This window comes from Phalacrocorax carbo, chromosome Z (assembly GCF_963921805.1).
Source record: "Phalacrocorax carbo chromosome Z, bPhaCar2.1, whole genome shotgun sequence".
Classification (NCBI taxonomy): Eukaryota; Metazoa; Chordata; class Aves; order Suliformes; family Phalacrocoracidae; genus Phalacrocorax; species Phalacrocorax carbo.
The window spans coordinates 36,469,937-36,484,340 of NC_087548.1; the positions used below are offsets into that span (position 1 = coordinate 36,469,937).

General features: G+C 37.2%; 1 protein-coding gene across 9 annotated transcripts in view; it reads left to right on the forward strand.

The window, feature by feature from the left end:
• Window positions 1-14,404, forward strand: part of CNTLN (centlein) — a 200,869-nt gene that overhangs the window by 26,108 nt on the left and 160,357 nt on the right. For all 9 annotated transcript variants that reach the window (XR_010370779.1, XR_010370780.1, XR_010370781.1 and 6 more), the window contains exon 3: window positions 982-1,066. Coding sequence is in view for 6 of the 9 variants with exons in the window: in XM_064439574.1 (XP_064295644.1) it covers window positions 982-1,066 (85 nt within the window). In the remaining 3 variants the exon portion in view is untranslated. The remainder of the gene's footprint in view (window positions 1-981; window positions 1,067-14,404) is intronic.

Genomic DNA, 14,404 nt, shown 5'->3' on the forward strand with positions numbered 1-14,404 from the left:
CAGATCTACAGACTCATGGGTACTACTCTTCCATTCCCTTCCACCTTTGAAACATTCCCATTTTGGTGGAGCAAAAGTTTTGCTAGTAGGATTCCCTGGCTTCTAGGTGTGGCTTATATACAGCCATACTGGAGAGCAGGGATAATCTGGATGAGTTTCTGTTCTCTGTCACCTGTGGTGCTGGGGATGCCTGAAGTATTTGGCCATTTTTAGGGAATATATTTGTCAGACCTTTTGTCTTGTGCTAAGGAATCTCTGTGTTTCCTTACTATAGCAAAATTTGCTTTCTTTCTGCCTAAACCAGAAGCCAGTAAGGGCATCATCTTTTAAAACTCAGTCAAGACATAGGATAGCAGTGATAGCAGTGAGGTGGTTTGTTAAACTAACCTAATGACTCATCAGCTGGTTTTCCATGAAGTGTTGCAGAGTTGATTATAGTCCTGTACTTATTAACACAGAGAGGCTCTGCTCACCCCCATTACTCAAGCTTCTGAGTTGTCTTTTTTTTCACTGGTAAAAGTTACAGGGTCTGTCCATGTGAAGGAAGCTAAAATAATTATCCATGATGTTCAAAAGTGTTGTTTCAGACATAGGAATGCCACATAGTTGGGAAAAGGACTTCACAAACCCAAGTAGCGTAGTGGCTCTGCATTGCCAAGAAGGGAAAAAACCATTTTGTTCAGTCTGTGGACAAGTACACTTTCTGTGTTTGGGCAAGGGTGAGGCAGATAATTTCAGCTGCTTAAAAACGTATGTTGAGACCTCCTGTTTCTTTTTGAAAAAAGTTGTGTTAGTTGTTTACAAATGTAATTTGCTGTCACTTGCCATATGCTCCCTGATTAATTCTGCAAGGCCTGTCAGCTTCAGATAATTTAATTTTCTGTGCTTTAAAATGACATTCATTATCAGGACATGAAAAATTCAGATGATTAACTGCAAATTATGACTAATAAAGTGGCTATTTTTTTTGTTTGTTTCCAGAGAAAAGCAGAAAGCTGAACTCAAGGACAGAAGGGTTTTAGAGATTTTGCAATCCAAAGACAGCAAAATAGAAACCCTTGAACAGGTTTGTATTATGTTTAAATGGAGCAGTTAAGAAAACATTTATCATTGATATAAAATTTGTAGCTCCTAAGATGTGAAAATAGTTTGCTATTGTGTCCTAAGGTGAAAGTTGTAGGTGAGTCAAAGTTAATAATCTGCTGATAAAGTATTAATTAAACTCTTCTGAGTTGTTCAAGCAATTGATCTTTCACCTAAAATGTTCCTATGATTTTAGATTAAACATTTTCTGAAAAGGTTTATCAACTCATTGCCTTATTTTGCCTAATGGACTGACCGAAAACTTGGATTTTAATCTAGAAGAGTTCTGGCTATGTTTAGGGTTATAATGTGCCTGTGGTTTGGAAAGATCTGCCATCCTGACAAATAAAAACATTTCTAGAGTAATGACAGCTAAATGCATAGCATCCTAAAAGCAGTACAGCTATGTATTTTAGTGTAACTAACCTATAACAATATTTATTAAGTTAATTGTTAGCATAAACTATAAAAAGTACTGAGAAATCGAAAATGTCATATGTAAGACTTACATCACGTGTATTCTCTGTTGAACTGTTTACTCAAAAATGAGTCCTGTGTATTAGTAATAAAAAATTAAAAGAAACCATGTATTGAGCTAAGCCGTTAGTGAAATTGAGGAAATATGAGCTCATTTTCTAAAATTTGAAATAATTCTTTGAAAAGTAATCAAAGATTTTGAACCCTTCATAGGTTTTGAAATATGATACCTATGAAATCCAGCACTAATAAATACTAAATAAACATCAGAGAACAATAAACATTGCACCTTCCTTTTCTCCATAAATCTCGATGACTACATTCTCAAGACTATGAGGAGAACAGAATGTGCTTTTCCATATTATTAGGAATGTTAATAAGAAAAAAGTCACAATCAGACCAAGTGTGAAAAAGAATTAGAATTACTTCACAGATGATAAAGCTGATAGCGAAAACACAGACAAAAGTTGAGGGTGTGCTTTCAGATGTCTAAATCCTGCTCCTGGGAATAAAAGGCTGACTGATACATAGTTTTTCATAGAATCACAGAATGGTTGAGTTGGAGGTCATCTGGTCCACCACTCCTGCTCAGGCAGGATCACCCTGAGCCAGCTGCCCAGGACCATGTCTGGACAGCTTCTGAATATCTCCAAGGATGGAGACTCCACAACCTCCATGGGTAACCTGTGCCGGTGCTCGGTCACCCTCACAGTGAAAAAGTGTTTCCTGACATTCAGAGGGAACCTCCTGTGTTTCAGTGTGTGCCTGTTGCCTCTGGTCCTGTCACTAGGTATCACTGAAAAAGAGCCTGGCTCTGTCATCTTTGCATCCTTCCTTCAGGTATTTATATATGTTGATGAGGATCGCCCTGATCCTTCTCTCCTTCAGGCTGAACACTCCCAGTTCTCTCAGCCTTTCCATATAGGAGAGATGCTCCAGCTTCTAAATCATCTTCATGGCCCTTCGCTGGAGTCATTCCAGTAGCTCCATGTCTGTTGTGGAGCCCAGAACTGGTACTGTAGTACTTTAGGTGTGATCTCACTTGGGCTGAGTAGAAAGGAAGGATCACCTCCCTCCACCTGCTAGCAATACTTCGCCTAATGCAGCCCAGGATACCATTTGCCATCTTTGTCACAATGGTACTTTGCTGGCTCATCGTCAACCTGTTGTCTACCAGGACCAGAAAGTCCTTTTCTGCAAAGCTGCTTTCCAGCTGGGCAGCCCCAGGATATGGGGTGCATGTTCATGGTGCATGAACACCAGCATACAAGCTTGCATGGACTTTTTCCTTCTCAGGTGCAGGACTTTTCATTTCACATTGTTGAATCTCATGGGGCTTCTTTCAGCCCATTTGTCCAGTCTGTCCAGCTGCTGAATGGCAGCATGACCCTCTGGCGTATCGGCCACTCCTCCCAGTTTTGCGTCATCAGCAAACTTGCAGAGAGTGCACTGTGTCCCATCATGGAGATCATTACTGAATTTCCCCACATTTCTGATAGCCTCTTCCATGATCTTCCTTGAACTCAAGTTAGTTGTGTAGCCAGTGGTGTAAACTCAGGTTTCCAGAGCTTACCTACTTCTGATTTTTTCAAAATCAACCTGATACACCTGCTGCCTAATGAAACACCACCGAAATGAGGTTATTCATCCTTTTATTTTGTATTACAACAGTGGCTGGAGTTTCTGTGTGTTGTCTGATCTGTAATGTGTCTGGTGCATGCATGTGCATGGTTTTTATAAACCAGCAATGCATAATTACCTGTGTAAGAAGTTTGTAAGAGTGAGTGTGTAGTAATGTGCTTTTAAGAAGGGCTGCCTTCTGTGGCAGATTCTGAAACTGTAGCATGCATCTCCTTGAGATTGCTTGCTGTGGTTTCAGATCAATTTCAGAAGCAGAAATTGAAATTGATCAGAAATCTGAAATTGCTAGTTACCATCTGGAAGTGGAGGGAGGCTGAAAGTGTAACTAGAACCAAGGAAAAGTGGCAGCCAGGAAAGGAGGGCATGGCAGCAGGATGGGAGGAATTAATAGGTGAGGAGGACAGAAGCTGCTTTTTTTGATGATTGTCACAACTTTAATGCATGTTGTAATACAGCTCTTTCAAATAGCTTCCCTTAGAGTGTCATTGACGTGGGGTGGGTGGGGTGGTGTGTTGTAAAGGGTACCAGATGGTGCTAATGGCCAGTATAAAAGCTGTATAGGAAGGTGGTGTCATTCTGTTCTCCTTGCCTCATCCATTGGCTGGGATGCTACAGGACTGAAACAAGACAGGGATCATCTGAGCTCTTGGAGTGGTTTTGGTGGCTTGGTAATCAAAGGCTGGAGCTGGCATAGAGAACAATGTAGTAAGGAGCATTCTCATTTAATATGTTTTTCTGGATTTGTTCTTTCTTTGTTCCTCTAAGGAGAAAAGGTTATTATCTGTGTAATGAACAAGCAAATAGGTTGCTTATGAAACTGTGAGTGTTGACAGTAATGACAATTAATGTTATTTTCTGTAAAGTATACACAGCAAGACTTTGGGGAGTATTGCAGTCTACCAATCTGTTGCATCCAGGAAAGTGAGATTATCCAGTCATCTCTGTTGTTTTTTCCCTCCCCTTCATGCATCATACAGAGATATCAGTTACAACAATATCGTGGGTCACAGGGTGTTTGTTTACTAGGAGTTTCTGAATGGCCACCGAACAGCTGACTGAGGGAAAAAAAGGCAAATAAATGACATATCTCATAATTTGACATGTATGTAAGCTGATATTTCTTCCAGAGACAACAAAACCCTAGGAGGAGAACATGAGATAATCTTTCTTCTCTGGTATTCTGCATAGACTTTGCCCTCACACGCTTAAGAGACCTTTCAAAATTTCTGTAAATGAGAAAGCATATTCTCCACACCCTAGGTGAGATGCATGTAGTAATTTAATACTGAGAACTAAATTAACTTTATTTGTAATAAGCTATTTCAACTGTTTGAAGGGTTTCTATTTTAGTGGATATTATTGAAAATCAGTGAAAACAATTAATTTATTAACTTATGACTGAGAAATAATATGGTCTCTGATGATTTTTATATAACCTAAATGGGGGGGGAAGTGCTCAAATATTAATGAGAATGGCACTTGTGGCTTAAAGGGTAAAAAAAATCAGTGTAAATCACAGTTTTGCAAAACTGCTGTTTCATATCTTTGGAACAGAGTACATGCATTGAACTTTTGTGTACTTACTTTAGTATGACTTCAGTCTGTTGTGCACCTTTCCTAAATTATGATGGTGTAATCTTCAGTATTAGGTAAAAGTATAAGACTTTTTCTTGCCATGAGTTTATTACATAACTACATATTGTGTTAAATATTTTAAATATGAAATAATGTGGAGCATTTCAAAATGTACCATTCAAAGGTTCAAATAAATGTAGTATTTATTAAAGCACTTAAGTTTTTTTCATCTATTATTGCACATAAGTTCAGTACAAAAATACATTGTACTGGAGTTTTCCATTGTATTTCCCCCCTTTTTCCTGGTGTGTTTTTTTTTTTTTTTTAATTCTTGTAGTTGGTTGATTGGTAACTTTTGGTCTTGATATTCACAGCTGTGCCTCATCTGGCATATATGCATATTTATTCTAAATGCTGTGTGGTAAAAATCTGACTCCTTTAAGGTTGGTGGCTGGATTGCTATAGTGATTCACTTTCCTCAGTAGTAATGTATCCTTGCCATATATATGTAATTACTTTGTGTGTTTCAAGGAAAAGAATTTCTAACTGGAAACTCAGTCTTCTGCCCTTTGTGCAACAGATAAAATATCTTCACCTGTTTTCCTTAGAAGTTGAAATGAAAGACATGTAAAAGTAGCAGTAAACCTTTTCTGTCTTCTGTAATGTTGTTAATCAGGTTTCAATTTTGATATGGAAGAACTAAAGCTAATCTTTTTGTCCTAGACCTTGTAACATTTCAAAACCTTATCACCTGATTATACTCCAGAGGGGTTAAAATAGTACTAGCTTGCCTCATTATCTGCATTTGAAAATCTTCAGCTTGCTGTGCAAATCTGTATTAAAGCCCCTTTAATGGGTCCAATTGAAAGAAGCATATTCTACCTTCAAGCATTAATTAACACTAATAAATTTTTCTTAACTTTTGTGCCTTCATCTGTTTGTATTGTTTCTTTGTAATAAATGCTGTTATTAAATTAAGACAAATATATACACATATTGCCATCTAAACCTTTTATTTCCAGTAGCATAGAAACTTGATTGTTCTTGTATAATGAGGGACATGAGGATAATTTTGGTAATGGGGAGTTAGGATGAATGTGTCAGTAGTGACGAGATTACGCAAAGTTTACAAACTCTTTGCAAAAAAAGTTCACCAGTGAATGAGAACTATAGATATTACAAGCAAAGAATATCTGAGGACACTGACACTTTTTTTTTTTCTTTAAAAAGATCATTTTACTCAAGTTGTGCCTTGGAGAAGGGATCAGCCTTCAGTGGTGTAACCTGTCTGCTTTATGTAGCTGCTTTGAACTGCATCAGTGAATTATTACCTGTCTCTGTGCCTTCCTGCTTCCCATCTTCTAGTTAGTTTTCTCATAAAATTAAGGGAAAGAGATCTTGTTAAGGAGCTGATCTGAGTGGAAAAGATGGGGATGAAACTATATTTATTATTCAAATAGTTGAAAGTTGCTGATTCTGGTTTTCTTACAGAAGGCTACCTGAGGTAGGTGGTATGATGACTATGGCTAATACCTGTGGGCTTGTTTGTCTGAAGAAATTAATAAGCTGTAAATTACAGTGTGCCTTTACACCTCATTAGTACTTTTGTGTGAATTCCCAGTAGGAGTGCTTTCTCTGCAAGTTGAAAATGTGTTTTTGTGAGGTAGCTTGCTCCATTTTGCGGAAGGAATTTTCCTACTTAATCTGCAAAAAAGCAGCCCATATTGGGTGTTGGTACAGGTGTGCTGTTTTATCTTCCCATTGATTTGCCTCTGTGGCCAAGCCTGAAGTTAGCTAAAGTTCCTGGATCTTTATTACTCAGCCTTCATGTTCTCAGTGATGTTTCTACAACAATAGCCTGAAATGAAAGCTACATTTGGATTAGACAGGAAAAAGTACACTAAGTAAAGAAATTGTCCTCTGCCCATTCCACTGGTTTGAAATGCTTGATTCTTACATTAGCTGAATTCAGTATTCAAGCCTATAAAGAAGGGGGAGGTCATCTTTATGATATCATTCATCCTCTGGGGAGCTGGGATCTAGTTTGGGAAATCTCTTTTTCAGTCCAGGTAAAGATAGTTATCATGTAGCCAATTAGGGTTACAATAGGATAGCCTTTTTTCTTGTGATAAAAATGGTTTCTAAAGCTGTTGGAAACTGTTGTTACTGTAGAAGAGATTAACTTCTTAGCTGTGTTCAGTACGTTATCTGGTTGCTGTAGTGACATGATTTTCATTTTAATTGTAAAGTCAGTATAGTTTTAAGAGGGTGAAGCTGGATTTTATTCACCCTTTAAGGGTGTTGTTGATGATTGATCTTTTCATATATCATGGCTTCTTGCTTGAATACAGGCAGATTTCCTCAAGTTCAAGAGAATTGTTCCTTAAGGAGCAGATAGAAGGAAGTATGACCTGCCCTTTGAGATTAGGTTCTGCCCTTATAAATCTGCTGACCGCACTTAGGAAGGAGCTTCATAGAAAAATTGATCATAGCAACAGCTGTTCTTCATTTCCTACACTGATCTGGCAGCACCGATATATGTGAGTGTAACAAAATATTGCTGTGGCAGAAGTAGATGCTGGTAGGTATTGTTTCCTGCAGGTCTCACATAGTCATGCACACTTCCAGAGACTCACTTTGAGGACCTTGTATAGGCCTTGCTGAGGAGGATAGTGTAGGGAGAAAATACCCAGTTCTGTCAAGATTGTGCTCTTCAGTTAAGAGAAAAGCACATTTTTGCAGACTTTGGTTTTGATTTGGACTTAATAGAGAGAAAATGGGGTAAGAAGACACTTTCTGCTGCCTGACCTAGAGGGCTGAGCAGCTGCTTTCCATAGTTTCAAAACAGAGCTGCTAAGGAGAGAGGCAGGAGTAGAGAAAGTATCAACGTATTGGACAGTGCCACTTTACCATGCTGTGTTATAGTCCCTACAGAAAATCCAGCCTGTCCTAATGCAGAGAGTCACTAGACAAAAAAGGAAAGGGTATTTATTTAGAGCAGCTTGGGGTTAAGGTGATGTTAGGGCTGTGGCAAGATTGTCAGATTACATTGTCAGTGCTTGCTGTAGTTATCCTGAGAGCTGTCATAGCCTCATTAGAGGAAAATGGATGGTTAATCTGTAAATCTAGCAGATGCATTACTGCAATACATGCCATACTGGATTTGTTATGAAGCTACAGATTTCTTTTTTGGCAGTGCTGTTTCATTTCCAAATTAGAGTTGTGTTATTGTGGAAAAACTGTAAGTATTGCTCCCTTGCAGGGCAAGGGGCTTCTGTACTCCTTCTTTCAGAGATGGCAAACCTATTGCTTGTTTGCCAGAAACAGTATTTGGCTCCTTTGGCAATACAAAAATGCAGCTGCTGGCAGTGCTTGCTTGCACTACACCTCTGCAGCAGAAGGAACCAGCAAAAGGGTTACGAAGGATTGTAGGATATCATAAGAAGTGAAAAGAATAGTAGAGCTTCGTTTTTAGCGGATGAGAGAAGGAACATGCTGCAGTGTAGTTGTGAGGAGCAACTTGAGTGGAATGAAATGGTGCACGTCAAAGTTTTGTCAGAGCTGTGACCTCCTTAGCAGATCGCTGGCAGGAGAGGGTTCCTTTGCTGATAGTGAAAGTGAGGTGCTAGAGTTGCAAGACTGACTGATACACTATGTAAAGTCACAGTTTATTTCCACCACATATTCAAATACTTAGAAGTTCTGTCCAGTGGTTCGATTAAGATAGCAAACTCTGCTGAAGACACCAAATTAATCACATCAGACAAGTCCAAAGAGGGCAACAGGGAATATGGCATCTATAATAGATTATAATGTTCGACCCTTCCTTAATCTATGGGTCAGGTGAGAATTCAGGAGCAAGACTGACTAGTGATGGAGGAATAAGTACATATTCCCTTCCTGCAGGGTGAAGTCAGCTGCTCATCTCAATTCCCCTCTATTTGCGGTTGGTGGTTGTTTGGTTTTTTTTTTGCATTTAAGATTGTTATAGTGTGAAGGCAGGTGTGAAAAATAGAAGTTAATAATGGGATATGTAATCTCATAATACTATTGCATGAGTTATATTTTAGTCCCTTATATGTCAGTTACTGTTTTTCCTTGTTTTTTCTGTTCTTGTTAGGAGTCAAGTTCTAAGTTGAATAGTCAACTGTGAATACAGGCATCCTATGGAAGGATACTGTAAAATCAGGTAGCATTCTTGGCATTTTACCTTTGGAGCAGTATGGATTTAAAAATAATTTTGTTTTACATCATAACCTGGTAGTGTCATTTTCACTATGAAAGGAGACCGTACATACTGCAAAATGCAGCAGATTACTTCTATAGCATGAATTTCATCCTACATTTGAAAATAATTGAGGCATCTAATGAATAGTCATGAGATGAAATAGCAGATTTCTTCTGTTATTTTTTTTTCTTTTGTGTTTTTCTTTGGGAGGACTATATGAGACTGACTGGGAATGTTATTTGCTAAATGTGTGTATAAGTGTTCAAATTTAGAACAATGAGGATTAATAGAGTTGAAAAAATCTTAAGAGAAATTTAAGAAAGCTAAATAAAGGAAAGCTATGAAATGTTACTGGCACATTTTTAGTGGTGTCTACTTTTTGTTCAATTCCTCCTAGAAAAAAAGGGAAGTTGGAAGGGAAGGGAGAAAGTTAGGAGTGTGGTGAGTCAGCCTCAGCTGCTTGGTGGATAAAAGAGATTATGAGAGAGAGAGAATAAATATGTAAACCTTGAAGTAGACATTTTGAGAAAAAGAAGTTTAAAAGAATAATATTTTCATATTTAAGTTGTAATAAAACTGTTTCAATAACTAATTTTGTTTCTGCTTACGATGTCAGGATTTCATTAAAAGCCACTGCATGGGAGAAAACACTTTAATTTTTCATCTGTTCCAGTTACTTTGTGTTAATTTTTATTTTTTTTTAATGTGGTATTTTAGAAGTCTACAACTGCACAGTAAAAGCTTCTGTTAAAGAATGTAATGAAGAAAGCACAGAATATAATGTTACCCTGATCCCTTTGGAAATGGAAATCGAATGCATGCCGCTTCATTGCAGTCATAGACGGACACTTTTAATATTGTGTTGCATAGACTTGGTTTTTCCATGAAGTGCTTCAGCAGCCACAGAAGAAAGGTGTGTTGTTGCATTTCTGTATCATTAGCAGCAGAAATGAGGGATATATGTGTCAACTTTGCATTCCTACTAGATTGATTTTTAGGGATATTTTGGTAAACTATCAGTAGGTATTTGAGTTAACTTCTTGACATGAAATAAAACCTGCCCTTATATTTTATGAGCCTGTGTAGAGGCAGGTACACAGTACTGATTCAGTAATGCAGTGTGATCAAATTTCAAACTGCAGAACTATGAGGGTTTTTTGCATCCTCCCCCAGTGTAAAAATTTGGAGAACACTTAATGGCAGTAATAGCATATACAGCTGTTGTTTCATGGTCCTTTTGCATGCTTTTTATTTAGCGGATTAAAAAAAATCTTTCACTGAAGACTAGAAATTCAGTGATGATGTCTCCAGCATCAAACAGTTCATAATACCTGGTATTTGATTCCTAACTCATGTTCTTTTTGGAAACAGACTTCTAGCATTAAAGAGTTAGGTTTTTGCCACTTTCACTGTGTCCATATGGTAGCATGCTATCTAAATTCACACTGGATAAACATGAAGTTTAATTAAAACACTTTTTGTATATCTATTCACATGAAATAGTGACAGATAATTATAACATCCTACTGCTGTGGAAAGACTCTGAGGTGTACAGAACTAAGACAAAAAGACTATTTTCCCCTTTCAGTTTTGATCTTTAGTTTTTGTAGCTCATTTTCCCATTTTGACTTAGCATATGATTTTGCTTCCTCTGCAGATTGATATGAAGGTATTTAAAAAAGAAGTAGGCTTTGCCAGTAAATAATTTGACATTATTAGTAAAGAAGAAAATTGTATTATGTTGTAGCTAAAGAGATGCTATGGGAAAGGATAAAAATGAATTCTGGAATGACAGTCCTCTTAAACATCAAAAGACCTGCTCCACCAGGTCACAGTGTTTCTTTCTTTGTACTTACTGTTGCCTGGAGCATTCTGGGCTCCAGCAGTATACAAGGGATACTCTTTGATTCTTCCCAGCTAACAAAAGGGTAAAATCAGATTCCTTTGGTTTTCATTAGAGCAAATTCATTTCTAGAATACAGTTTTCTTTCTAGTATTTGGAAGTTCATATATGGAAAAACCTTTGGAAGCATTCTCTAATTGTCTTAGTTACATGAGGTTTTTTTTTACCATTCTTGAGCTGTCAAAAGCCCATTGAACATTGCTTTTGTCCTGCTTTATTCAAACAAGTATGGCTGCAGTCAATGCAAAATGTAAGTTGAGACTGTTCTTGTGTAGCATTAGCCTGACTTTTATGGCACCTAGACAAAAACAGTAAATACTGTGGGAATAGGTGAATTCCTGATGATTGTTTTTATCTAGTGAAGCCTGTCAAAATAACCTCATTTGGGAGGTTGCCCCATGTGTGGATCAAGTATGGGTTTCTTTCTGCTATTTCACTTGCTTACCAGAGTAGGGTAGTCTTTTAGGAACACTGCTTGTATTCTCTCCTGTAAGAAATCTGTCTTTACTCTCTTCCTCATATTATGCGGGGTAATTCATAGGTTGAGGAGGCAAAATGCAAAAACAGCTACTCAGGCAAAGGCAGATGATAATTTACTTAATTGTCTGTATCTCAGAAATTCTTTTTTATGACCCTTATTTCTACCCAGTCACAGTTCCTGACTAATACTCCTGGTTTTTCCTTCTTTGTAAGTGTGTGACATGAGCAGATATGAGAGTAAAAGTTCAATTCATTTAGAGGAAAGGATAAGAGTTTACAAAGCGGTATCCAAGAAAAATGCTCTAAACATAACAGGATCTTTTCCACATAACTTACCTAAATAATGTTTTGCTACAGCTGCAGTAGACAACTTTGTAGACTACTCAGGTGAGTTTGCTGCTTAGTTATTGATGTGGAATATTTGACTTTTGATTGACTTAGTCTTAAGTGGGTCAGTTGTGGGGACAAGTAATTAGTATGCAACTCTAATTCAGGATAATCTGATTATCTTGCAAGGTATGCAAAGTAAGTAGCTTATCTGAGTTTAAAATTTCATCTCAGCAATATGGAACAAACATTTGAAATAGCTAGCTGCTCTTTTGTACCTTCATGTCTCCATTCATCCTTGAAATTGCTAGAAAACTTTCCATTCCAAACAGGACTCAGTGATTCACTTCACAAATACACATACACTTACCAGTTTCAACACAGCATATAATGAAACTAAGTAGTAACATGATGTAGCTTTTGTACTCAAATATTAGATGTGTTGAAGAGCTGGAGCTGCACTTAGAGATTTTGTGAGAGAGTGTATTTGTGAATTTTAAGCTCTGTTAGAGCTAACAGGCTCCTTCAGATGGGTAGAATTTCTAAGGGTGTTCTTCAAATATAGACTTTGTCTTGATAAATGTTGAACAAGTATTAATGAGCTGGAAGGAAGACTCAAAGGAGCCACTTACTCTAATTCTATGAGTACCTGGGGAGTGGGAGGGAGGCAAACAAAATAACTGGTGCTTTCCATGGTAATGTGAATTCATACCTTTATTAAAGATGCAAGTAAATAACCTCTGCCAGCAACAATTTGTTCCTGTAACTGTAATAATATATTCTGAAGAGCAAATATTTTGCTTTTTGATTAGTGGCAATTGAGCCTGGTGTCTGGTATGTTCAAATATGGAAGAGGGGAGTCCTTAGTTAAGTGGATATCTTTTGATTTCATTATCCCTTCCTTAACGTCTGCTGAAAACAAACTAGGCTGAGAAGGTTTATACACTGGGTTATATCTCTGATAAAAACTTCACATAAATTTCTAAATCTGAAATTCAAGTTTAGTTTTTCTTTGGAGGAAATGGAAGAATGATTATGAATCTATAATCTTAGACAAGCTTTGATTGGAGTCTGTTCAAAGGGCCAGTGATGTAGAATGAGTCTCTGTAGGGGAGTTAGTTATATTATAAAAAAATAAGTATGCTATAGGTTCAAGATTTAATTACCAATTAAACACTGTTTTAAATACAAGCTAGTTCTGGGTTTTTTTGGAGGGTTCCTTTTTGTCTGTGTGGTTGTTTGGGATTAATGGCATCTGAGGGAAAAATGAAAGAGATGAGAATACGAGGTTTCTGTATTTTCTTTCACATTTCTCTCAATTTTTGTTCTCATTTTTTTCCATTCCTTTCAATTCACGTTCATGTTCTTTTCCATGTTTTTAAAGACCACTGTTAGAAAGTACATAATTTTATATATTCTTTAAATTCTACTGTGTCTGCTGTCGAGTATGAGGTACAACAAAAATAATTTTTTTTTTGATACAGTGAAATTTTTAGTGCAGAAAAATTTATCCTTCCTGCCTGCCTACACTATTTACTAAATATTATCTGTTCATGGTTGCTTGTTTTCGATATTTGCTACATAAATTAGCTGGATTATATTACCTTTCTCATATGCTAAGCTGGTTGCAGGCTTTGCTCTGCATGGGCATATTTTCTGCTATGTAGTGTAGCATGGTGGCGGACATTTTTGTTGTTTTGGTTTTGTTCTTTGGGTTTTTTTTCCCCCTCTGTTTTTTCAATTTTGTAAGAAATGTTACCACGTTTGTAACAGTGTGTGGATAGAAGCAGTGGTCAGAGGAATTAAATAATTTCACTAAATATGAAGGAACAATGCGTAGAAAAGATTTGGAGATGGTGGTAGGAGAAGAAATAGAACAATAAAAATATTTGCAAGGAAGGTGAGAATGTGATGTGTAGAAAAAGTGAAGAGGTCTACATAAGAGAGGCAGTCATTCCAAGTAATTTGGAAAAAGTTACAACAAAGGTGTCTTTTAAAAAGTAAAAAATGAAACAAACAAGGAAGGAAAGATAAAATCCATACAAAGAAATAATACATATTTTTAATAACTGAGACATTTGCTTAATAATGCGCTAATTTCACTGCACATCTTCAGAGATATTTTTCACATGCCTTACTGTCATACTAGCTCACTAGTGGTTTAAATAATTCATAAAGAAATTATTTCTGCCAACCTCAGTCTATTAATCAAATATGTGAAATTAATGCTTTTTGTATGATTTAACTCAGGTAATACTGAAAAATGTAGTTTATTAGCTATTAAGGTAGTTGTCAAATGTCACAACATATTTCAGCAGAAAGGGCAGGGAAGATTTACTTTGTGCTCAGTAGGGTAAAGAGCATGCATATGACATTAGGAAAAAGTTCTTCACCGAAAGGGTTGTCAGGCATTGGAACAGGCTGCCCAGACAGGTGGCGGAGTCTCCATCCCTGGAGGTATTTAAAAGAAGGGTAGATGTGGTGCTTGAGGATATGGTTTAGTGGTGGACTTGGCAGTGATAGGTTAGGGGTTGGACTCGATGATCTTAAGGGTCTTTTCCAACCTTAACGATTCTATGATTCTATGATTCTATGATCATGAGAAGCTGGTCCTGCTACTCAGACTCCCAGAATTACCCCATCCTTCTCTGTTTATTGCTTTGTGAACAGATTCCTTGTGCAGTGTGGGT